This window comes from Aulonocara sp. 'chitande type north' Nkhata Bay, linkage group LG14, assembly GCF_057382095.1.
Source record: "Aulonocara sp. 'chitande type north' Nkhata Bay isolate Kocher_YH1m ecotype deep benthic linkage group LG14, A_spYH_male_GT1.1, whole genome shotgun sequence".
Lineage (NCBI taxonomy): Eukaryota > Metazoa > Chordata > Actinopteri > Cichliformes > Cichlidae > Aulonocara > Aulonocara sp. 'chitande type north' Nkhata Bay.
Window position 1 is genome coordinate 15052188 of NC_141357.1, and position 27037 is coordinate 15079224.

Sequence of the window (27037 nt, forward strand, 5' to 3'; positions counted from 1 at the left end):
CGATAGAGCCATCTGTAAAACACGGTGGAGGCTCTGTCATGGTTTGGGGCTACATTTCTGTCAGGGGTGTTGGAGCGCTTGTTAAAACTGATGTTTAGAATTATACAGATTTTGTTATATACAGAAATATCCAATAAAAACACCATTAGCACAAGTTACTAATGAATGATGCGATTTGAATAAAGCACAGGTTGACCAGTCAGTCATTTTCTCTTTTAGATTCTTTTATTTAACCAATGTTACATTAAACTAACATAAATAAACATTTTTATGAACAAAAGGCACACAGTTCAAATATAAACAAAGAACGCCTGTACACCTTGTCTCAAAAACAAAAAGAAATTCTACCGTCTCTGAGCGACAGAGCAATCCGAGAGAGATGAGTTTCAAGGGGGTTTGTTGACAGAACGCTACAGCGCTGCCGCCGTTGCAGCAGCATTATGTCTCAGCATGACGTACACGCCTCAGCCCCTCAAAGGAGCCTAAGCGGTGGGCACAACAGCTAAAACGGCATCCGGGAGCAGCACTAGCTTCACGTGAATCCTCTGCCATGAGGTTAACAGTATGTGGAAAGTCCCTCTGAAACTCACATCCACCTCTGGTAAGAAGAGGCCACAAAATAAATGTCTGTTAAACTTAAAAGATTCATACACGCAGCACATATACTTGAAAATGGGCCGGAGGCTGGGTAAACACTTTAACAGGAGGGTCAGGGTTTCCAACAGCTTCTCTGTGGAAGCCTCTGATTGGTCTGTTGCAGCTTCCTCAAAATAATAATGTGGCCAGGTGGTCATTCACAGTACTGAGAGGACGCCAACTGTCTACTACAGCGTTTGTCCAGTGGGAACCACGATCATGTACAAGTCAAAATTACCCAATTAAATTTATTTATTTATATAAGCGCAGGTTCAGAACAACAGTCATCCCAAAGGCGCTTTATAATGTAAGGTAAGGACCCCACAGTATTACAGAGAGAAACCCAACAGGCTCTCGTCAGCAAGCACTTGGCAACAGCGGGGTGGAAGAACTCCCTTTTAACAGGAAGGGACCTCCATCAGAAGCAGGCTCAAGGAGGGGCAGCCAGGCTAGGCTAAGTGTGGGGGTGCGGGCTAGATTGGGTTTTACCTGCATCTGCTCCAAATAAGTACATTTCGTCTTTTTCCAAAGTGACGATAATCACTTGTCCACAGCAGACAAAGTGTGCTATACGAGTCCACTCAAGTCTGTTGCAGCTGTTTTCAGTTGTCATCCACCTCTGAACAGTAGATTAAAACAGGTGTGTCCTTTGCTAGTCCAGTTTTGTCCAGATGAATCCGGTCTGTTATTCCTTGATGCAGTCCAGGCTAGGTGGATCCAGCTGACTACAGACCGGGAACACCGAGTATTTGCAAACATTTTTTAGTCTGTTTCGACTGGTTTCACCTTCAGTTGGATTAAATTTAGTGTAACAAACCGATTACAATAGAGTCTGTTAAACCAAAGTGGACATATACTTTCTTTTTAATTCGTCTTAATTGTTATTTTAAAGTGGCTGTAGATGAGTAGATCCACTCATCTACAACCTGAACAGACTCTGCACATTAAGTGTTTGCAAATACAGACACCGCGTTGCAATCTTGGCTCAGACAGCGACTGTACTGGGCACCTCCTCATAGTGAATGATGAAGTAAGGGTAGCTCTGGTCATCATTGAAGATGACAAAGATCTGGGGGTCCATCCAGTTGTCCACGCAGGAGTCATAGAGGTCGCTAGAGGCGTCACGAGGGTTGATAGGTGGAGGCCGTCGCATAGAGGGATTTCCTACAGTATACCTGTGTGAAAACAAAGAGGAAAACAGAAAAGCTCAGTTAAGGAGCTGGGACTCTGGAGATACAAGATAATAATTTACCACACAGAAATCTAAATTTCAAGATTACAAGACTGCCGTATCTTTCGCCACACTTCATATAATACAGCATGTAGCGACTGTATGAAATGAAACTGTGCACTGTAGGCGGGTTGTTTTTCCTCGCTTAAATATTCATGTTAATCCCCAAAGACCCGTCATCCATCAGTCTCTGTGCTGCTTATTCGGGGATCATAAATAAGACAAAGGCAGCGGGTAGAGACGTGGAGTCTGTGTTGCTGTTCGGGTCTGACGCTTATGCCGTGGAACAGATTGGACCCAGGTTTACAGACAGAGTGTTGTTCCTAAACCGCCACACAATCCCCTGGGTGCACCACACACTCTGCTGCAGCAAAACAAAGCCGGCAACGTATGATGGGCACAGCCAAATCAGCTGTTTTACATGTGTGGCTCTACATTTGACTTGCATTTTAAAAGGAATTTGTGTAGCATGACGATAGTATGACATGAAAGATGGTTTATGGAAAAGAACCTCCGGTTTCTCACGATCCAGATTGATGCCGATGTGTTCTGTAAATCGAAATGTAGAAGTACTCGAGCGTTTGCGAGAGACGGGGGTCAAAAAGGAAAAGTTGTTTATGCAGAGCCGTGCACTGGAGGGAACATACTTGTCAAACACTGCAAACGGTTCATTAGGGACGCTAAACCGCGCAAGCCAGCGATAAACCCAGGACACATAAGGCCTTGATTTAGCATTTACCAAACTATGTTCTTTCCGACCTCCTCTAAACCAAAGCAGATTTACATCTAGCTAAGATGTAAACGGGGAACAATTAAACAAAGCAAAGCACTGTGAGTGGTATAAGTGGGGGCCATTGCTTTAGAGGCACACAAATCACACGATTAAGCCAATATATTCCCAGCAATTTAACCCAAATGACATGTTATTTTTCCCCCTCCAGATAAATAAAACTCCACCCATAACTGGAGATGTTTTCTTATCAGTGTCCACACAAGCATGCACGCACACACCTACCTTCCAGTGAGGACTTTGGCCAGGAACATGCAGTGGACTCCTTTCGGCGAGCGTTTGGAGAAGTTGTGCGAGTAGACAGCTTTACGGGCAAAGTAGGATCCCTGTCCGAACATGGTGGCGTGTTTGCCACAGACTCGGGGGTCGAAGTTGTGCTTGCAGATGCCCTCCACCACGTCGGCCGAGGTGCCGTGGAAGAGGTGACGCTCGCTCAGCTGCCGGTCCCTCTCCGACATGCGCCGCGACATGTACTCCTTCTTCCTGTTGGAGCAGAGGAGGCGAAAGGGGATTTGTCAGCAATTCATTCATTTCAGAAAATAACACACAGACTGTATTGATGAGAAAATACGACTTAACACTAACTGTGACCACAACCTTGCGTACACTGAAACTGTGGAAAAACGCAGCCCTGAATCTGGTTCTTGCGCAACGATCGGTACAGTGACACTGTAACGCGCTGCTCATTTTGAAAGTGTTTCAGGCCAGAAAGGCTGTGACCCTGGCATGACCTCCCATGATCTCTCAGCTTGTTAGTGACGCGCGCACACACACACACACACACACACACACACACACACACACACACACACACACACACACACACACACACACACACACACACACACACACACACTTAATTTCCAAATTTAGAAAAGAGGTGATAAACGCTCTCTTTTCACATGAACATTTCACAAGTCATTTGCGTGCAAATACACACACACGCACAAACAGACAAGCAAACAAGCAGTTATGGGTTTCCTGTCATAACCAGAGTGTGGGAAGAGGAACTCTACCGACATTCAGAGGGGGGGGCAACACTTTCAAATTCAGTGACACGCACGCACAGAAACACACACCTTCAGTCATTTTGAAACCGTGTGGTACCCGTGTGGGAGAGTATAACTGTCACAGCTGATAGGCCTTGCCCTGCACTAATCACAGCGGTTAGCCCTGTGTGTTGAAGACAGGAACATCATCATCACCAAACATCTCTCCATCTGCTGTTTTCACACACCACTGCTGACTCGTTCTCACGAAGTCCCACACAGCTGCTCCCATTTGGCCTATTTTCTTTCTTTCTTTCTTACCTCCCCACTCTTTACATTTTTTTACATTAAACCTTTTTTTGATTATCGTTTCAGTCTTAAACGTTTTAGACTTCAATAACAGATATCTGAATAAAAAGGATTAACACCCAGTCTGCACCGCAACAGCAAAGTCTGTGAAACTACCACCGTACTCTGGTGCAACTTCAGCAACACTATGGGTTCATTATATAAAACACAGATCGTTGCTGTTAACATCAATACTTATTTTACGTCCTCAAGTGAGGTCAAATCTCTCGACTGTCAAAACAAGTTTTGAAACTCGTGCCTTTCTCATGACATCGTAGATGTTGATTATTTCAGCAGAGCTGTGCTCGACAACACAACCACACATGCATCAAATTCGAATGCCACAGCTTTCCCACAAAGCATGAAAAAAAAGAAGCTACATGCAAAAGAAATTAATACATGCAACCCTGCCAGCACACTTACTGACAGAAAAGTTTCCTGGTGTCATGGTTAAAGTTTGTAGGAATTATACATGATTAAAAGACATCTCTATAATAATCTGCTTCTCCTCTCACCTCTTATACTTCTCCCATAGGAAGGGGTTCTGCACACGTAGGATCTTGATGATCCTGAACTTGGTCTCCGAAACCGTCTTGTGGAACAGGCTGTACACCGTCCTGTAGCTGCGGTCTTCGCGGGAAACCGGCACCTGAAGGAAGTCCTGGCTCATGGTCATTGGCAACCACGTTTCAGGAAAAAGGCTGGGTGGGTTGGTGGTAGTTGGCGAGAGGGGATATGACGCAGGAAGGTCCATGGACAAAGAGGAGGAGGATGATGATAATGAGGAGGAGGAAGAGGATGATGAGCAGGATGAGGAAGAGGACGACGAACAGCTGAGAGGAGATAGAGAGAGGCCGCTCAAAGTCCTAAAACGAAAGAAAGAAAATGAAGCGTTAGATTTCTGACAGTAGTGTAAGAAATATCATTAATGGTTACTTATTTCCTATGTTAATAGCATATTTAGGGCATATACTGCACATTATATAGACAAATATATTTATATTCAGGACAAACCAAGCTACTGACAATAGGCTGTTTGATTATCAAACTGAATGGGATAAAAGACATTTTATGAATTTGCAAGTTGCTTGATCAGACAAAACAAACATTTATACACATCAGTTTTGGTTCTGGGAAGTTGTGATGAGGTTTACATGAAAAATATTCAGTGCAGCTCGAATTTCTATACTCAGATCTGCAGGCAAAGGGACGTTTTCGGTTTGTAGCCTGAGTACTACCGACCAATCACATATAAGAAAGCAGCTGTAGCTGTGTGCTAATTCTGTCACCTTGAATAAAGTATGATTCATTTCATTTTACATGCAATATAAAGTCATTAAAAATGTTACTAGGAAGTATTATGTAAGTTACGTCTAATTAGAGGGCAGTGAGATGATCTTACTCGCATGCAATCTTATAAATAACTAGACTACGCAATTTCTGGAGAAACTGTGGTGGGATTGTTGCTATGAGTGGACTCAATCTGTAGCTTGACTTCAGTGCAGCTAAAAAGCCAGAGATAAAGGGGTTGGCTAACAGAGTTGAAGAGAGATGGCTCATAAACACAAGTGTACTGTACCTGAGATAGCAGCTACCTGGTACATAATGGGATTACTCTGAGTGATCATAATAATTTCTGCCATACTGGTTTTGTATTCAAAGTGTAGTCACCCTCACTGTTCAGGGACATTTACCTTGCTGTAGTAAAGCTGTCCCTCCGCAGTACACAATCATTTTGTGCGTGGGAAAATATTTACAGTTAAAAAAAATAAAATATAAAAATGATTTCTGAAAAGTGTGTTGATGAGGATTACATAATATAGACAAAAAAGTGTCACCCTGAAAAACACCCCACACTGTACTTGAACCCTCGACCTTCAACATACAAGGGACAGAGTGAGAGGTAACTTAGCCCCTAAGCCACTGAGGAATGTGTGACACAGGAGGGGCTCTCACCAACTTCAATTGTTTTGAAGTATGGTCTGTTTACAAAAAAAAAAGACAACAAAAAATATCAATAAACTGCTCATAGTTGAGAATCCGCATTATGAAAAGGCCTCCACACGATGCTCAGAAAGACCGGACAACTGTGACTGGATCAGAAGCGCCGATTACTCTGATCAAGTGTGCTTCACAGAGGGATGATAGCTGCTGCCCTTTATTGAAACCTCATCTCTTTTCATCTGCCTTTATCCATGCCTGCTGAAGGTCAGTGAGAGCAGCTTTGGAGGAATTTACAGCAACCAAACCATCACCTAATGGCACCCCAGCACACTCCCCATCTCTCCACCTTCCTATAGCTGTGCTCCCATATGCCTACAATCAATACCCCCTCCTCCCCCCATACACACACCCAAAAATCCCCAAGAGTGAAACAAAACTGCCCGCCTGCCTGCCGCAGTGGACTAGCATTTCCACGAGCGCGCTCTCTAAAAATCATCTGCCACTGACTGTCAACAATGACATCACCGCACAGGGGAGCGGAGCAGCTCCTCAGCAGCCGTCAGCCATCACCGACCAAACAAAACAACAGGACTGCGCGAAAATGAAACCCAGACACCAAACAAGACAACAGGGAGGCGAAGTGAAGCAGAGACAGGAGCGAGAACAAGACACGAGGGGGGGGGAAATAAAATGCCCATTGTGGAGCTGTCAAAAAGTGACAAAAAAAGAAAACTATTACGTTTGGCATTTGAGTCGGTAACAGTAGTTTGGCTGTCAAGTTATCGCCCTCCAAGTGTAAATGCTGTTAGTGCTATCAGCCATAAGAAAGTGAGTGTGTGTGTGTGTGCGCGCGTTGTCAGGAGACTGTGATCAGAGTGACTCTAAGTCGGTGCGACAGTTTTTCTCATCTCCTTTCTCTCTCTCTCTCTCGCTTATCTTGTCTGTCCGGTCTCGATCTCTCCCCCCTCCTCCCTGAAATCGATGTCTCTATTCCCTGTGTGCTTTGAAGAGATCACAGACAGCCTGCTGCAGAAAACAAGTGTGAAATGAAAAGGGACAGATAACACGAGAATGATGGACTTGGGGGAGAGAAAAGAGTGAGGAAAAAAAGAAAAGGAGGAAGATTAGGGGCAGATAACAAGGGGGGGAGAGAGGGGAGGAGATGGCTGAAAATAACACCGGCAGAGCAGAAAGAGATGACAGAAGGAAGGCGGGGGGAGAGCGGTGGGGAGGGGAGTGAGGGGGGAGAGTGCCAATCAAGCTAATGACCTCAACCTCCAAGCCCAAGCACAGATTGTTCCTGATAGACACACACACAGACACACACACGCCAACAAACTGTTTCAGGTCACTCGAAAGGACACCGGACGGACTGACAGCCATTCCTTTGCACAAATAAAATTCCCATTTTATTGGATCGCCTGGCTAGAAGCTTTTTTTTTTTCTTTTTTGGTGCCCATTGTGTGACTGTGATCAGATAAAGTAATTAACTGAAGCTCACACACACACCAAATGGATGACAACGTCCCATAACAAGTCACTCAATCCAAATTCCAGCTCCCCACAGGAACATTTCACACTCCTTCACTCACCAACTCCACTCTGCTGTGCACCCAGTCTGGAAACCATTTAGACCTCATTCACTTCCTCAGCTGTGCTCTGCGTCTCCCTCCTTCTCCCTCTCTCTCTCTCTTTTCCTTCTCTCCTTTTCTCCCTCCATCTCCTGCTCTCCATTTTGTCTTCCCCTGCCTGTCAGGGCCCCGGTAGGAACAGCTCGTTCTAGCGTTCGCTCTGTGTGGGAAACTGGCAGGACACCGCTACAGCAGCCTGCTCGGCAAAGGAAGTGAAAGATTCTGCAAATGGGGTGAAATGACTCCACTTGTTTCCAATCTGGTATTACTTGTTTCAAAAATAAGACCCGAGTGCTGCAAGCCAGATCACTTCACTGCTATAAGGACAGGAAGTTGACTGAGCTAAAGAAAGAATTTATTTTTTTTTTAAAAAGAAAAGAGGGGAAAGAAACGCATTAGAAAAGGTTCGCTAGATCTGGAGCGCTAATGTTTTGCTTCTTTTCACCCTTTCCTTGATTTCTGCCTCTGCCCCGTCTCTCGACTTGACTCGTCTGTTCTCGTTTGCCTCCTTTATCTCATTTTCCCGTCCATCTGCTTCGCTCTGCACAGGACATCTCCCCGTGTCCCAGTGACTCTGTTTGACGTGCCAAAAATCTGTGCCGTGGTAAAGATGGGGTTTGAGTTTAGCTCAGGCTGCCAGTGTGCAGCAGAAAAGATAAAATGTGAATACAGTGTTCAGTATTCAACGCTGACTGTGACATTAACATCATGTACCGACCTCTGTGTGCCTGCAGCGTCTCCAAACTACAAATTCAGGATGCTCAGAGAACACAGAGAGCCACAAGAAGATGGCGTGTCAGATACTCAAGAATCAACTTTGTGTGCGAGTGACTTTGCACATGTTGCCAGGGACTTTTTTTGTGTTGAATGCAGAACTTTGTTCTAGAAGTCAGTGTTGCTTCATGTGCAAAAATACTAAATGTTCTCTGATCTAAGTGCTAAACGATTTTGTACTTTCCTGCAGAGCTGTCTAAGGCAAGCCAGCAGGGAAAAACAGAAAAGCAAGGCTATTAATCTAGTTAATGACTGCTACCTTTCAAACGAGAACTGCTACTATTAATTAGTACCAATACTAAGCTCTGGAAAAAGTCGTTTTCTGGCATTACTTACTATAAGGCTGGGTGTATCTTGGCAATAGTCATTATGTGATTAACAGCTTTGGCCTCAGATGCAGTCCTTTATTTAAAGTCTGCATCACAACAACCGTCACATTAGGTAGTTCAGAACAGCCACCATACTGGGTGTATCACTCCGCCCAATCTAAACTAAGCCTAATGCCCGCGCAGAGTACAATACAGTTCCTATGAATACAGTAACACGTTCACAAAAACGAGTCTCTGCTTACATTACTGCAAGCGATGCTCTGAGAGCAAATCCACTAAGTCACTGTGGAGACATCTCAGCTGTGTTGTTGTTTATCTACTCGAGCCATGTCTTCACCATGGCCAAAACCTCAACCTCTGGATCCAGCTTTAGCTCTATTAGTGCTCACCTCCTAACCACAAAAGCAAAGCTGTAGTTAGATCTAATATCAGCCATGTTTACTTACTGTAGGTGTGGTGTGAGAATCACGGAGGACATGAACATGGGCCGCTTCTTGATCTGACGTCGGAACCCGAAGACTGCGTTCTGCTGGAAGCCCTCCCTGATGTTGAGGATATACTGGTTCTGGAGCGTAATGAACCTCACCTCCTTAAGACCTCTCGAACTCGCCTCCTCTATGAGCTTAACCACAGGCTGTGGAGCAGAAGGAAAGGGAGGGAAAACACATTTGTTTACCATTTTCTGCAGGTAACTTCTGCATTTTTCCATTTTACCTGTAAATCAAATGTGGCCATTGCAAAGACGATAAATAAAAGGTCACACATGGATAAAAAGCTGTGTTACAAAAGCAAGTAGTTTGTGTACATGAGAGCTGTTTTTCTAAATCCACCCCATCACTGGACAATTGATTAATGTGGGCGAAGCTAATGTGTCTGGCATCTTGTTCGCAGAGCCTGAATGCACCCGAACACACACAAATAAATGCACCGAATGGCTCACCTCGGAGTATTCCCTCCAGCCAAAATTGTCTCTGCAGTAGTACTTCCACACTGTGTGACAGCTGGGGGTGGGGTTTGGGTTCATCGCAGGCAGGGGTAGAGGGCTGGGGGGGGTGCTCAGTCGTCGGACGCAGTCAAACTCGAGGTCGCACACTCGCATTGTCCCAAAGTCTAGGGCAAACACTCGACCCCTGCAACACAAGGTTTGAAGTCATTAGAATAACTACGTAGCTAAGCGCTGCAGTCAGCAATGCACATTAACCCGGACGGCTAGCACGCAGGGCTGTGGAGTGATGACCTTGTTGTTAAATAGTCACAGTTTATATTTCCATTAGAAGCTGTGCTACAAAGCACGAAGCTGTTGATGGAACGTTAACTTAATCCGTGAGCCCTGGAGCAGGATGATCAAACCTCTACTTAGTCACTTATACTGAGCTGCATAGGGTGTAAATTTAAAGTAAATGACTTACAAATGAAAAACAGAAAGCCATACATGACAACTGTGCTTCAAAGTGCCCTTGAGCAAGTTACTAGGATTAACTTTACTTTGACTTCCCCATGGAACCAGCTCATGGGAACAGCTCTCTCATTATGTACAACGATGGCTGACATTGCTCTCAAATCTTTACAGTAAGTAACCAAATAGCTGCCTAGCAAATTTTATATTATATAAAAAGATGGGTTAGCCCTTCCAAATCAAAACATCAGTAAACATCAACAAAGAAAATACCAGAACATTAAAAAAAAAAAAAAAGTTAACCAAACAAATTTAAAAATGTGAGTTTTTAGTTGTTTTGTTCTGTGTGTGTGTGTTTTTTAAAGAGATCACCGAGTCCACAGATCTAAGGCTCTCAGACTCTGTAGCTCTCTCAGAGGGAGAGAGCTACAGAGTCTGAGAGCCAATGTTGAAAAAGCTGTGTCCTTTTCAGCCTCATATGATAAGCAGCCAGCAGGCCCTGATCACATGACCTCAGGGACCTGCTGGGGACATAAGAATGTAAAAGTTCACTGATGTAAGCTGGTGCTTGTCCATCTACAGCTCTAAAAGTCAGAACCACAGTCTTAAAATGAATTCTGCATTCAGTGGGGAGTTAGTGCAGCTGCAGACGATTCGGGGAGTTTTTGCTTTGACAAGTGAACAATGAATTACAATAATCTAGACATGATGATAATAATGATAATACTCCAGCCCCTGCTCTAAAGCCTTGCTATTTCGAGTAGCAAACAATCAGGTTAACCTACAGAATAATGATCTAGTAGCTGTAGGTGGTCAGTGAATGCACTTCAGCATAGTACAGTAGAGTTACCATCTGCCAAAAAAACAAATAGGGGAAACACATAATCTTTTCACGCCCATACAACCTCGCCTTAACCCCTCTCTGTCCCAATACACGCGGGTCAAAAACACTGTTGCGTGCATGTCTGAGTGTGTGCATGTGCATCAGTCGCGCTGCATTAGTCCTCCCTCGAGCCTCCGGCAAATCCTTTCTGGGTCAGACATACCACTTACATAAATGTGGCCAAACACACTGGCGTGCTATGGCAAGGACACACATATACACGATCTATACAAATATTTAACACACTAAACATGCACATGACACTACAGCCATAGAAGCGGGCACATTGCATGATGATGTTAATGGTCTCATTGATATTAGTGAGAAGCTAAGTGAATGTAACGTGAAAATGTTAGACTGTGTGTGTGTTACTTTAAAAAAAGTACACTACACAGTTTAGAGGTTTCCCACTGAAAAACAGAGAAGTGGAGCAGCAGCAGTAGCAGTAGCGCTGAAACCTCCTTATAAGTTCAACAGCCTGAAGCGGTGAAACCTCGTATTATAATGGCCGAAGAGAAAACAAGTCTTCAGTTTCATCCACTAAGTGCAGGTACTGGCTGCTGGGGTTACTGGCAAACACACCAGTGTCTCACAGGAAGGTGATAATGAGAGGTCCCGTCTCGTTTTTTGAAAACTCGCATAAACACTGACTCAAATGGTAGTTACATACCCTAAATTTACATCTGTATTTCTGCAAAGTCATACCGCGAACACATCTCTGGAATAGGAAGTGAAATGAGAGTTCATTTAGAGAGCACGTGCAGAAACAAAACAGTAACTGAAGAGTGAGTCACTGATAATCAGATCACCTGATTACCAGAAACACACAGAGAGAAGGTGCAGATAATCCCTGCGACTTTCTGAATTCTTCTCAACTAACGCAGACGCATTTCAGTTTAAAATGGGAAAAAAACAAAACAAAAAAAATGAATAGCTGTATTAATGTGAAAATGAAAGGCAGAAATGGAAGAGAAAAACAGAACAACAATGAAAAAAGGTGCAAGGGAGTGATGATACAAAAATAAATAAATCTGATTTTCACTGATGCTGATCTTTAGTTTCACCCTGTCCTGCACCTGTGCGCTCTCCTGTGACATGTTTTCATGGTATCGGAACAGAATGTTTTTCGCCTGTGACGGTATGTAATGATGACACGTGTGTGTGTGTGGCTGACTAACAAACCATGCACAAGTGTTATGAGAAAATGAACTTGAGCTTTCCATCCTACCTCACTCATTACCACAGTGTCGTTACTGATATGTTTTCATTTAAACGCATGCTTGTTATATTTACGCCTCAGGTCTGCTCTACTCTGGTCTAGTAGGACCTCTAAAAAGACTGTTTGAAAAGCCTCTGACCCAGTTCTGCCTCCATCTCACTCTACCCCTTCCAACCATGTGTCCTACTTCACTACATCCATGAACCTCCTGTGAGGTCTTATTTTCCTCCTCCGACCAGTATTTCCACCATCTCCACAAACCACCTCAGCCTTGCTTTTTCAACCTTATCATTTCAACATAAAACACTGATTGGAAATTTTAAAAAAGGATGTAGCCTCTGTATCTACCTCTCACACATCCTACTCTCTCCCTCCCCGCTGCACATTCAGACAAATACTGGAGTCTCCGGAGTTGATTATTTCCAATTCCTTTCATATAGCCCCTTCCTCCCCATCTAGTTTGCCCCATTTTAAAAATAAAATTCCAGCAGTTAAATTAAGTGAACTGAGATTTGGTAAGATGGCCAATCAAGAGTTGGATAGTGACCCAAAGCACGCCCACTCAAAGACCATGCTGGAAATGCGGGGCTTCTCCCACTTTTCTCCCAAGGTGCACCCAAAAGGAAAGGAACTTGTACCGAGCAGCTCCCAACACTACAAGCAGGCAAGGCGATGGAAAAAGGACAGCGGCTCCTAAGGAATATGCCTATAGCACACACACCTTCAAACTTTCTCATGACTACACACCAAAGGACCCACATTCCAACATCAGTCATGCTATTGTGAACATCACACACTGGAGGAACACTCGTACACACACACACATTCTTTGGACAGATTCATGTACGTACACGCAAAACTTCATCCAGTCACGCCCAGATAACTCAGTCAGGCAAGCAAATCTGCTGACGAACACTTCTTTTACACACACACACACACACACACACACACACACACACACACACACACACACACACAGAACCTTGATGTCACGTACTAGTGTTATTTCCTTGTATTCACAATCCAGTTATCTATTTAAATAGGCTTCATTTGTTCCTGTTTTTTAGCTTTACAGGCAGTGAACACACAACAAAGTCACACACACGCACACACAGAACAGGAAGAAGTGCACACTCGCGTCACCTGCACGTCCTGGATTTTTCCAGTATGAGTGTATCTGTCCACATAATTGAGCTCATAGCTCAGGGTGTCCTCTCTCAGTCCTTTAAGCCTCTCTTTTGAAAATATTAAAGGTGCCCAGCCTATAAAGAATGTGAGGCTTTAAAAAAAGATGAAAAAGGGGGAAGATAAGCAAATGAGTTTGGAATTTAAATCAACACTTAATTAACACTTGAGGGAGGAGAGAAGACCAGAGAAAGAAAAACTGTTTGAAATCACGGGGAAAAGGATTCTGCTTGAGAGCACTGGGACATCTCTCCCACCTCTTTGGGGCCCTTCAGGGAAAAGTAAGGAATAAAGAAAAGGAGCGAGACAGAGGAATAAAAGGGAAGAAAATGGGCACGTCAAGGAAATGTAGAAGACAAAAAAATTAAATCTGGTGTGGAATTATTATGAACAAAAAATAATTAAATTAAATAAAAGGAGGTGGAGCTGGAATTTAAAAAAAAAAAAAAAAAATGGAGGCAGACTCTTGAGTAATGAGAGGCAGAGTGACACAGACCTCGCCCCTCTGATTCATGGCGTGATCTGTCTGACACATTATATCCACACAAACACACATCCAGTCTGACTATCTTGATACTGCCTCTACTCTCACAAACAAACACAGCTCACTTAGACACAATCATCCTTGATTTTCTGAGATTCATGAAACACATCTAGGTAACACAGAATCCCCTGTGATAGAAACACAAAGACACACTCACACACACCTTGGTGTCAGGTTGCTCTGTCCTTGGCGCTCAGTGACTCTTTATGCCAGTTAATGACAAGCAAAGCTTTTATCACATGGTTAATCAAAAAAAGGCCTGTCTTCATGACTGACGCGCACACACACACGCGCGCGCGCGCGCGCACACACACAGCAAGATGTCAAGTGCTAAAGTTCCTCCTTAAACAGATATTACAGGAAAAAGTTTGTATTTTGTTGTAAGTAACAGTTGTCACACAATCAGCTTGTAAAGTGAACACTATTCCTCACTCTCTCTCACACACACACACACACACAGCAGCACAAATGAACAACTGTACGGTGCAGGATTATTACAGTATAAGTTTTAGAAGCGATGACTGTGACATTCCTCCTCACTGCTGAGTTCATGACTAAGACGGATTAACCGGACTTCCATTCCTGCTTATCATATGGATGGGATTAACCTGTGTTATGGATCACACACACACACACACACACACACACACACACACACACACACACACACACACACACACACACACACGAACAGCTCAGCACAGAACACACACTCACACGCCCTGTAGTAGGCCATGCAAAACATAATCAGATGGAGATATACAAAAGCAGTCGTGCATTTTCTTTCCTGCCACACACACACGCGCGCGCGCGGCCAAAGGCCGAATGGGCCTGTGTCTCCATACCGACGGCAGAGCTTGTTAAGTCATCTGCTCCTCTTTATACTGCTAACGATGTTATCATTTGGCTGCCGTAACCACGGTGACGCCTTCCACCCTGTGTGTGCGTGTGGCTGCTTGCGTGCATGAAAAGACAAGCTGGGTTGCATCTCTAAAGAAAGACGATCAAAAGAGCTCTCACACACACCCAATGCTACACAAAGCTTTGAGCAGTTGGCTGAATGAGCTGATTTGTGTCGACGCTGCACGGCTAACCGACTTTCCCCCAGTTTGTGTGTCATCACTCGGCAGGCTGCTCCGCTTTCAGAGCCCCCGACCGATATTAAAGTTTGCCCATAGTGCACATAATCGAATCTGCCAGAGACGAGCTTATTTACGGTCCTTACCTGTGGTGTAAATAAAATCTATAATGGCCCAATTAGAAAAATAAAAAGATCAAAACAAAACAAAAAAAACCCCAAAAAACCAAAAACCCAGAAACTGGCCACTGTTTACTTCTTGCCGATAAAAAGCTAAACACGCAAGAAAATGACTTATCTGGGATCATGTGAAAATGTTTTACGTTGTGTTTTCATTCAACCATCCACAAACAGTCAAACCTGTTTTAAGGGTCAGGGTTGGAGAATTCCTTTTTAGCCAAACTAAAAATTTATCCTCTGCTACTTGGGTATATTCACTTAAAAAATGGCAAAGATATATTAATAAATTAGCTTTTAACAAAACTCCAGTCATCAGAAGATACACCAGCATCAGACTAAAAAAGAAAACTGACTGAAATGCCTCAAAGTTTTTTTTTTTATGTAAAGAAAAACAAAAACAGTCATTACAGGATTATTCATATGATACAGAATTTCCACATATACACATTGAAAATGTGCTGGTAAAAAGTTTCTGTCGTTTCTGGTTTCCACTGCAGTTTCAGTCAAGTGAGCCAGATGGTCCTGTCTTACTGTATGAGACACACTCAAAAGGCCTCTGAAGAATCTGGGTTGACACCACCAGGTGCATATCCTGTTTGTGGAGCAATATGCTCTTTGCATAGTTTCAGCTGAAAACATGAGTCAACAAGTCAAACACACACACACAAAAGTTGGTGCACACCTCAAACACATAGGTGCTTAAAGGGCTTTAAATGTGAGTGGGGGTGTGGATAGGGTTAATGCCTTAAGATTACACTATACTGACATAAAGTGCACTTGTAATTAGATCCACATAATGACATGAAAATGAGGGGAGGCCTCTAACTCGCAAACACTGCAGAAGAGATTGAAAGCTTAGGGTCAAACATGTGTACAAGTACCCTTTGTGTGTGTGACAGTGTGAATGTACTTGCATACAGTACAGTTTCACAGGAAGCAGTAGATGCTCCTTTGTGTCACCCCAATGGGGGCGAGGGAGAAAAAGACGTTTATCTCCGTCTGCTAAAAGGCGAGCGTGAGAGCACTGCGAGTCACTTTGCTTCCCTGTGCAGTTTATTCGTGCGAGTGTTTGCGTGCCAAGCAGTGCGTGTGTGAGTGTGGGTGCGAGTGTACACAGTGACACGCACGCTTATGACCGAGGGAAGAAGAGAGCTGCCAAGTGCGTTTGTGTCACTGACCGCACAAGGCCGCTGGGGGTCACGCAAGTTCACGGCTTTCTGCAACGAGTGCTATAAAAAAAAAAAGAAAGAAAGAAAAGAAAAAGCCTCGCTTTTGACGGCTTTCTGGCCAATCACAGATCTGGGTTTGGAAGAAGGGAAGTGCAGGAAATAGATAACCGATATCAGGGCCATGCCTACACAAGGGCGTGATAGCTGTTCAAATAAAGAGATACAGTAAATGCAGGTGACACATTAACTAGAAGGACACACGGACCATGTGCATTATAAAGCTGTGAAAGCAACAGTCAGCATTGGGAGGAGCAGTCACTTGTCTGCAGTCCATCATCCACGCATGTACAGAACAGCTGTGCAGTGTTTTCAGTTTGTCACCGGTGGCAAAACCAAAGAGGAAACTCAGGTCTACAGTTTCCAACACTCTGAACCAGAAGTGGCTTAGACTATCACTTGCATGCAGCCTATCAGATTACTGCACCATTGTTGCTATGTCACAAATACCCATCGATCTAACAAACAGTCCTTTCAGCAGCATGTTCAACACCAAATGGACTGGGGTGGTGGCAGTATTCTCCAATTTCAGCCCCGCTTATACAGAATGAGGATTTGGGTTAAAACTTGAAACGGTTTAATTGTCCACTTATATTGGAAATATTATAATTTATATGAAAACAATTGTCAGGAATAAAGAGAAATGCTGAAGGGTGATACTCTTGGGGCATGAATTGTGGTTTCACTTCCTACTTTCAATTGACTGAATGCAAAGTGAATTGTCCCATCACCCACAGACACAGATGGCAAAGATCCAACCAAAAAAAACCAAAAACAAAACAGAAATACTTTGATGCTGCTTCCCTCTGTAGCAGGGGTCCTGTATCTAACCAGGGAGTTTGTAGCACACATGCTACTGATTAACACAGAGTACAGGTTGCAGTAAACACTACAGCGGGATACTTACTGATACTTTAGCCTGACTTGCTCATTGTCAGGGTTGCAGTACAGTCTCTCCAGCTGTTCCTGGGAGTCATCTGCTATGCTCTGCCAGGTCTGGCTGCTGCTCTTGCGGATCTGCCAGTGGTAGGGCAGGACGGTGTGGTGGTGGGCACAGTCATTGCCATAAACGCACAGTCCCTGGAGGAAATCCACACAAATGTCCACTGAGTCTGACTGGTGTGTGTGATATTGGAGCTGAGTGAGCAGCTCAAAAACCAGATCCAGTGAGGCCTCTTCACTTTTGTCCTGAAATAGCACTCCTTTGTCAGGCTGCAGGAGGAGGGGGTCCGAGATTCCAGTGCAGTCTTTGACTGGAGGATTTGTTGCCCCAGAGGTTAGGAGGTCGTTGCTTTTGATTGCCCCCTCCTGGTGTGGAGGAACCTGGGGTGCAACTATGGGAGGTATATCCCTGCTGGGAGCTGTTATTGTCACCGCGCTACCAGACTCCCTGAGGCCCGGTTTCAGCTGGAAGCAGTTGGGGGAAGAATCGCTGATCTTAGGTTGCTCCCCTCGCCGAACAGTCTCATCCAGCTCCGTAGTAGTATCGGCTATTTCCACATCAACGTCCTGGGTGATCAACCCAGGCACACCGGCCCCAGCGGTGGCATTGTCAGCGGTGCCCCGGTCTTTGAGGCACACCTGGCCCAGGCAGTTCTGTTTCACTACAGCCGCTGCGCACAAATTCCCCGGAGTCCGGCCCGGCTGGTTCCGGGGAACAAACACCCCATCCCCGGAGACCAGCGTATCTGTGCTCAGCAAAGTAGTCAGTATAGGATCCTCCAGGGCTCGGTGGAGGCATTTGGCATCCAATTTCCTTTGTTTCTTCTTGAAATAAGGTTTCACCAGAGATATTTTGTCCGAGAGCCCCACAATCTGTTGCTCCGTGAAATCTTCCCCTTCGTCCATATTCAAACTCACATCCAGGGTGATCCCGGTCGGCACACCATCTGTGGATTTCTGGAGAATGTGCAAAGTTTTGTCCATGAGCTTCTGTGAAAGCCCGTCAGTCCTGGGAGAAGGAGAAGAGAAAGAGGTAGTCATCAAAGACAACACCTATAATCCTTTAAGCCTAGTTTCCAAGGTGAAGTCATCCTAGCGCATAAAGAAATGATTAATAGTCTGTGTCGCTCGGACGAGGTATTAGCCCATATCATAAACTCATCTTTTCTTTCCTGGAAAGGAAAACCCTCACCCTCTATATACCGAAACGAAACCAGTTCACCCCCCTCCCTCCGCAGACCAAAACTGCTCTGGTCCCAGAATGACCCAGCACATGTTACACCACCATCATCATCATCATCTGCGGTCATTATAAACCCGTCCTTATAGGAATATTACAGGAACAGCCTGTTATACAGAGTCTCGTTAGTGAAGCAGCTTAGTGCAGTCAACAGGCCAACTGAAGCGGAAAAATATTACCTAATCCTACAGCAGGGAACTTGGGCTCCAGCCTCAGATTAATCATAAAAAAAAACGAGAACATATAATTGCAGTGTCTTATGCTTTTTCCTCCTCCTCCTTCTTGTGCCTTTCTTTGGTGTGCTGCTAACGTCATTCCTGCAATTACAGCTGCGTATCCGAACGGGAGCGATAAAATCATCAATTGTAACAAAACCTCCCTCTCCCGGGACGGTGTATTTTGATCACGGGAGTCCGATACGCGGCCCCTGCCGTCTACGTGCCGCTCACACGTCGCTGCTCGAGCAACTTTGCACGTACGCTTTACAGCTGACAAATACACACACAGTCCCATATATACACACAGAGACACACACGGCACCGCAAATGCCGAGCAGCGACAAAAGACAAGCGGGACACCCCGGAGACTTGTTTCAGCGCTCCGCTACACAAACGGCAGCTCTCGTCGTTCTTTAAGCAGAAACACTTGATCAGCAGACCAGGGGCTCTGCGGGCTGTCCGTGTGAGAGAAACACACAGAGAAGCACTGCAGCATGCCCAGCTTCCCCACAGGACAGCCCGCAGAGCCCCGGGTCTCTCACACCGAGGCGACAAAACCCTACCTGCGCGATAATGTCCGCCCCACTCCCCCCCGGTCTCGACGCTCTTTGGTGGGTAAAATCCAGTGCACTCATCGGAGAAGCTCCGGGGATAATAGTATCCGTGTCCGGGGCTAGACTGTTGTCCGGTTCGGTTGCTCTCGTCCTTCTGTTGTCCCCGACGCGTTCATACTACGTCTCTATTTCATGGTGTCTCCCTTTCTTTGTATCCTTCTGCCGGATAGGAAAAGACGACTGAGAACAGAAGAGAGGAACGCACAGCTGTGGCGAGAGACGCTCTAACTGACTGCCCTCTCTCCCATCTTTGCACAACCTGGCCCCGCCCCCGTAACCTGTCAGAGGCGGGGTCTCCTCAAAGGAAGGCTGGGCTTCGGCTCGAAGGGAGGCGGGGCCGGAAACGCAGCATGAGAGTGTGGGGAAACCTCAGCGACCCCGGAAGTAGGTTTCTAAAAACAAACAAGCATTAACATACTGTTAAAGTTAATTGCAGCTCTTTGATGGAAAAATAATTAAATAATTTAGATGTATCCATTCCAAGTAAAACTAGTAGATTAATGGTTTAGGTAAAAAAAAAAACTATATACTATATGAAAAGTGCTTTGGTAGGTTGCTGTAGTGAGTTTTGGAGCTATATTCTAAACCCACAAACCAAAACATTTCTATTTCTCCTTATTTTGCGGTTGTTTTAATTACCACAGCTGTGAAATAGTATTCTCCCTCTTGCTGATTTCACTGATTTCATTCTTTCTTACAGTGTGTGTCTTTCTGTCTGTCTTGTCTGTCTCTTTTCTTCACATTTATCACCCTTACATGTTTTAGATCAACAAACAAATTTATTAAGAGAAAAAAAGGTATCCAAACTAACCTGGCCCCATAAACCTAATAACTGGTTGTGTCAGCAATAACTTTCACAGCAAGAACTGTGATAACTGGCAATGAGTCTTTCACATCTTTTTGGCCCACTCATCTTTGTAGAATTGATCAGACTCATTGGAGGGTTTTTGAGCATGAACAGCCCGTTTGAGTAAGTGCGAAAGTATCGTAATGGGCCACTCACCCCCCTCCCCCTTCCCCTTTTTAAAAAAAATATTCAGAGATGGACTGCTGTGTTGCTGTTTTGAATCATTGTCCTGCTAAATAACCCAAGTGTACTTGAGTTTCAAGGTGTGAACCGATGAGCAGAGATTCTCTTTCAGGATTTTCTGGAGAGCAGAATTCATAGTTCCTTCAACTATGGCAGCCCCAGACCATCACACTACCAGAACCATGTTTGACTGATGATATGATACAGTTTTACAACAGATGAAATGGGACTCAACCTTCCAGAAACTTCAGTTTGTGTCTCATCCGTCCACAGAGTAGGTCCAAAAGTCTTGGGAACCATCAATATGTTTGTTGGCAAACATCATGATGGTTCCCCTTGTGTTCTTTTTGGTCAGCGGTGAATTTTTCCTCGGACCTCTCCCATGGATACCATTTTTGTCCAGTCTCTTTCTTATTATTAAATCTTGAACTCTGACCTTAACTGAGGTAAGTGAAGTCTTAAGGTCTTTAGATGATGGAAATCTTGTGGTTTAAGAAGAGATCAACATAAATTGAAGAAGAAGAAGCCACACGATGGCTTTATAAAGGACACAGTCAGTAAAGATTACATGCTTTAACAACACTGGCTGAGAGAACACAGCCTACTCATTTCATAACTGACATGCACTAGAATAGTAATCAATTTTACATAACAGAAACTGAGACAAGTGAGGCCTGCGGGTCTTTAGATGTTGTTCTGAGTTCTTTTGTGACCTTCTGGAAGAGTTGTTGATGCGCTCTTGGAGTGATTTTGGTCAGCCAGACACTCTTGAAGAGGTTCACCACTGTTCTGATTTTTCTTTATTTGTGTATAATGGTTCTCACCGTGGTTCACTGGAGACCCAAAGCCTTAAACAAACCTTTGTAACATTTTCCAAAGTGATAGATTTCAATTAATTTGTTTCTCATTTCTTTTTCTTTTCTTTTTTTTTTATCAGGGCATGATGTGCTAATTTTTGAGATCTTTTAGCCTACTTCACTTTATCTGATTCAGGTTCAGAGAGTTCTTGATTCAACAGGTCTGCTAGTAATCAGGCCTTGATGTGGTTAGTGAAACTGAACTCAGTTTTCCAAATAAAGTGTTTAACCGCTCGGGTCATCTCTGTTTAATATTGTGTGATGATGTGAAACATGCAAATGTGACAACTTACAGCAGTGTAATGACTGTTAGAGATGATCTTAAAACTAGACAGAGGAACAGTGAAAATGCACAAGAAGTCCAAAAGATTAGAAAGTAAAGGACGTGAAGTAGTATCATATAAACACACTGAGACACAGTGAACCTGGGTTTAGCGTGTTCCTGATATGTGTTGGACGGACTGCCAAAAAAAGTAATACAGTAAAGATGCACAATGCTGCCACATATGAAAATGAAGAAGAAGCAGCCACATGACAGCTGCATAAATGACGCAGTCAGTAAAGATTACATGCTTTAAGAACACTGCCTGAATGGTAATCGATTTTACATACAAGAAATTTGCTAAGTCAATATTTTGTCAGGCCTGTCTTATGTAAATATTTTATCATCCTGTCTTCTTTCGCATGAGACTAAGTGTGAAACCTGCTGAGGCATATGTAATTCACCCGCATATGAAGGGTGAGTCACTTTTTTATGATTACCTAGAATATATTGTTTCCCTTTAAGTATTGCAGGAAAAATTTGGCCACCCTGTGTGGCTAATCTGTCATGTTTCCATAAGGGAGTGTAATGTTTACTGACTGTGCATTGAGTCAGCTTCCCTCTCTGTGCTGTTTTACCAGAAGTAGTTTTTTAGGAACCTGCTGTGTGACACTGCCTTCCTGCCTCAGTTTCATCCTTCCAGCTTGCTCAGCCAAACCGTCTTTGGTTTCTAAAGGGTGCATTTCTCAATAGGAGCTATTCAATAACCACAAAATTCAAACTGCCAACGTATCTGTGCGTGTCAGAATGCAGACAATGGAGAGGGTGATCATTTCCATAAATCTAAATGCTCCGCCATGTTTCGCCTCACTGACAGTAACAGTGAGGTGGAACATTACGTCTCACACATCTGTTTTTTTAATTGCTCTAAATAATAGTAAATGAAGCATCATATCCCCTTTAGGAGCTCTTTTTGAAATTAACTATTAATGACTTACTCAACAACATTCAAACCTGCTTATCTTTCATCTTCTTCCTTTATTAACTTCCTGAACTTAAATGTCAAAGGTCAACCCTTCCTGGAAAGTTGTTCAATTATTGATTTTTCCATGAGGTTATGTGTGTGTCCCACAGGTTGTGGTTCAAAAAGAGATCAACAGCTTCAGGATAAACACAGATGTGTCGAAGTAATTCCAATGAGGGTTAGTAATTGGGAAATTATAGGCTTGTCTCTGAAGGCACTTAACAACTGACGTATATGAGAATAATTGCCTGGCTGCATACCGACAGATCTTGAGCATTCCTCCTTGGCTGACATGCGCAACGACGGCCTGTTGTTCAAGTACCGACTTGCCTCTGAGGACGCCCTATAAAGGAGATACCTGCTTGCCTAATCCGTCTTGCTTGTTGTCTCAAGAAAGTCAGCAAGTGAACTGAACAAATGCAACAACAAACACAGGGAGGGTCGTTTAATACATCTGGGAAGCAATGCTCTTAAGAAATAACTCAATAGCCTAAAGAAACATTGCAGGCATGTTATATAATCATGGATTAAAAGAATAACACAATGTACCACAGAGTACTGTATGGGAAAAAAACAGATTTGGCTACGTTCACGTGTACAGTGTCTTTCTGACTTGAAGTGAAATTGTTCCTGCTCTGACTCTTGATCAGTCCCTGCGGATAAATACACGTACACTCGGCTCCCTGAAAAATGAGGTGAAAGGTCATAGCTGCAGTTTGGAGTCTGTCAGGAGCAACAACACAGACCTGAATCTGTTTTAAAACCTGTGGTGGCTAAACACTCTGTCTGAAATAAAGTGTAGGAAAAAAAAGAAATTCTACATACAAACAGGGTACAGGTGATGTTTCACCCTCCACCCTTAGTCTTATCTGTTCACATGCCTGCACACAACACGATTACTGGAGGCAGATCAGTTAACACTGGGGCCAGCGTCTCAGCCTCGACACGCCTGTTTCGTGTCATGGAAACGCAGAAATCCATTTTATTGAGGCAATTTGACTGGCAGTGGAACCAATGGGAGCCATAAACAACGATGAAAGTCTCACTTTGTAATCGCTGTGATTACGGGCAGTAATTCGGTGTCTTTCATGTGAATCACAATGGATCACTTTTTAGTGATTTTACACGTCTGCATAATGAGTTATTCCAGTTCTGTTGCTCATTACTTTTGCTGAAACAAAGCTCCTCAACGCGGGACTCTTAATGAGCTGTTCTGGCTTTATTCTCGGGGATCTGAATAATTCCTACACCCTGATAAGTTTCTATGATGTGACAGAGACGAGGAACTCAGGACTGTTTGTGCTCTATATGAGTAAAGTTCCACATATTTCTGACCTCCAACGCCCAAAACAGGTGCCTTATTTTTTTGATTCAGTGACTCAGCTTATGCCATTCTTTCAGACTGAAACTGGTTTTGCGTGTCTGATACTACCTGATCTCTGTTTCATATGTCTAATTGTTTTCTTGCGACAGACGAGGTTGTGGGTGGGTTTTTAACTGCACTTAAAGATACTTGGAATATCTTGTCAGTACTTCTACATATGTTGTGTATAGTGTAACCTATTTTTTATTAGCTAGTCTTTTAATCCAGCCAAAGACACAACACGGCAGACAGCAAATTGTGTTTAGTGCCAACAAGAAAATGAAAGGTGTGTAAAAGTCACAGTGAGGTTATTACAGGTCTAAGCGATAGAAAAAAAATAATGCCCACATGATACTTCCATCTGAAATTAATTCATTTTTATCATCTGCATGAAACATCTGCCTTGTGTCTGCCTGCTCCGTGAACCATATCTAGTCAACAACCTGTCAAACAAAGTGAACTGATGATTTTTAAATGCAACCAGCCTGTAAGAGAGGAGGGTAGTGTCACCAGCGAGCTACCTGCAGCCTGCATCCACCCACGCGCACAGCTGATCCGCGCTAAAATATTGCTTCTTGGTTTTCCTCTCATGTTAAAAAGATGCACTGATAATATCTTATTTGCAGGAAGGCTTTGATACATGATCATCTGTCAGAGATGTGTGCGTTTTTCTGAGTAGAGAGTGGCTGTAGCTCAGCAGGTAGAGCAGGTCATCTACTAATTGGAGGGCTGGTAGTTCAGGTCCTTGCTGCTCCAGTCTGCAGTCTGGGCAAAATATTGAACACCAGGTTGCTTTCCGATAGATGAATGTGTGTGAATGTTGCTATGTTGTATAAAGATCTCTGTGTGCTCCAGTAGAGTAGAAAAGCACTATATAAGAAGCAGTCCATATACCAGATGATGTAACTGGGAGAGGCTGAATGGGGCAACTAATGACCAAAGGTGCTGAGGGAAACCCTGTGCTGCTGTGACCTATCACAAGGTTTCCTTCCCTGCTGAAGCATGAAGGAAATTTCTCTCATCTTTTGAACCGTCTTTCAACGGGGATCAAGATTGTACTGCATGCTAATTGTGTTACGTTAACTCGCATTATCCTCTCACGTTGAGCTACAAAACACAAAGACATCAATCTGCCTCAGATCTGGTCAACACGGACTCAGTGAAATGGCAGGTGGTTGCCATGCTAATGTGTCCATGTGTTTTTCCCACATCGCTGTGTCTATTCTCTCAGTGCTGATCGTGACAGTGTATAATACATGATATCTTCTCCTTAGACATTTGAGGCTTCTAACCGTACATTAACCTTTCTCAGTGTCATATCCAATCTGTCTCAGCAGACCCCTAAAGGTGAGAATGACCTACTCGCACACAGGTTCAAAGCACCAGGCTATCAGGGCTCTCTGCTGCTATGGCAACATAACAGGAATGTATGTGTGTGTTTGTATGAGGGCGCTCTGGTGGTCTCTTTGATGATCGATTCCAAGAGTTTGGCATTAGTGTACGTTTGAGGTTCAAGGAGAGAGAGAGAGGGGGTAGAGAAGACAAGAAGAAAGAAGGAGGACGTGAGCTGTTCAGGGAGGAGCACAGGAGAGGTTCAGGGTCAGTCAAACAAAAGGCCCTTCGGCTCGGGTTCTCCGGGTCAAGGCTTAAGGGCAGGAAGTAGCGGAACAATATCCAGCACTTCAGGTTAGGACCTCCCAGCCCCACCGGTCTGAAGTATTTCTCCCTCAAACAGATGCACGCACGCATGAACACACACACACACACACACACACACACACACACACACACACACACACACACACACACACACACACACACACACACAGGTCACCTAGTGCTCTTTGACAATGTGTGTTGATCAAAGGCAAGCTCTGGCTCCCGGGGACGGAGCTGGAGGGTCGGGGAGCAGTGTAGGAGATTAGCCCAGGAGGGAGTACTGTGTGTGTGGTAATGTGTGGGTCAGCAGGTCTTAGGTTATTTCCCAAAAAAACAGTGTGCCATTCATCAAAGTGTAGAGTGGTGGGCAGCTTTTATGATTACACATAAAGAACACTCAATTAAGGAAGGAAGGAACATTTTTTTCTTTGGCAGTTACAGAATAGTTTAGTGATAGATACACAATGTTAGAAAGCAATGTGACTGCCATAAAAAATACAGCGATCAGTCACACATTCAATTTTACTTAGCCCTCTATGGGTGAATTTTTTTTTTTGGGAGAAAAAAAAATATTTTCACCTACTTTTTGGGGACTAATCGATAAATTAGTCCCCCACCCACCCCCACTCAGCAGGAATTGGTTCACTTTCTCAGGGCAACAATGTCCTATAAGGGTACCAAAATGTCACGGTTTTCTGTGTGTACAGGAGTTAAAAAGCTGTTTATCCTTTTTTTCTTTTAATAAGTATCAAGTAAATTTTCATATAAGTCAAATATCAGTCAAATAACTGTGTGTGTTCATGCTCGTGGGTTAGCACGTAGGTCCAATCGCACATGTTTCTGTGTATCTGAATCTGTGGAACGTCATACATCACACGCGGAGATCACATTTCTGTCATCTGACTTTTGCAGCACCGTTGCATCTTGGTACCTTACATCTCCCTTCACAAAGCTCTCTCCAAGCGAATAGCACACACACACACACGTGTACGCACATCATAATTTGCATGCACACACTATTTCCTACCTTCACATATCATACGTGGTCCTTAACTGACCCCTGATCTGCAACTGTCCAATGGCATGTCTTCCTCCCATAAAACCTTTTGTTCCAATTTCCTGTAAGTGAAGTGCAAGTTCCTATTAGTGTGTGGTTTGATTGGTTATACATCCCACCAGTCAATGCTCTCAAAATGAGACCTCAATCTCTGCTCCAACACACTCGATTTAAATGATCAGCTGGGTATAGCAAAAACCTGAAAGCCTTAAACAATCAGTCTCAAGGACCAGAGTTTAGAGGCATTGGTTAACCATTATTCACCTTAGAAAAGTTGCCCAGATGCATACAAAACAATCAACAACCCTTCTTCAGATATGCATGTACATGCAAACAGATTTTTTTAGCACTAGCTAGCACTGTGTCCCATGTGGATTTGGTTCTTGAA

At 43.9% G+C, this 27037-nt stretch overlaps 1 protein-coding gene across 3 annotated transcripts; it reads right to left on the reverse strand.

Moving 5' to 3' along the window:
• Positions 1–203: 203 nt before the first annotated feature.
• Positions 204–19776, reverse strand: tiparp (TCDD-inducible poly(ADP-ribose) polymerase). Of its 3 annotated transcripts, none has more exons than XM_086261127.1 (7): positions 19347–19776; positions 17291–18334; positions 9613–9802; positions 9119–9306; positions 4510–4860; positions 2883–3140; positions 204–1811 (listed from the first exon to the last, which is right to left on the reverse strand). In XM_086261127.1, exons 2-7 carry the CDS (start codon positions 18307–18309, stop codon positions 1622–1624), a joined length of 2196 nt encoding a protein of 731 aa, XP_086117253.1. In that variant the 5' UTR covers positions 18310–18334; positions 19347–19776; the 3' UTR covers positions 204–1621. The 3 variants fall into 3 exon arrangements, with proteins under 3 accessions (XP_086117253.1, XP_086117254.1, XP_086117252.1); XM_086261128.1 differs by lacking the exon at positions 19347–19776 and adding an exon at positions 18745–19246; XM_086261126.1 differs by lacking the exon at positions 19347–19776 and having other exon boundaries at positions 17291–19246.
• Positions 19777–27037: the final 7261 nt, after the last annotated feature.

What these genes read in the sequence shown, in the direction of transcription:
- tiparp (XM_086261126.1), bottom strand. Translation starts at nt 18,366, where the DNA reads ATGACTACCTCTTTCTCTTCTCCTTCTCCCAGGACTGACGGGCTTTCA. An exon ending in CTATGGGAGAAGTATAAGAG is followed by an intron (nt 3,141 to 4,509) that starts GTGAGAGGAGAA and finishes CTGCTCCAACAG; the next exon opens with GAAGAAGGAGTACATGTCGC. An exon ending in GCCAAAGTCCTCACTGGAAG is followed by an intron (nt 1,812 to 2,882) that starts GTAGGTGTGTGC and finishes GTTTTCACACAG; the next exon opens with GTATACTGTAGGAAATCCCT.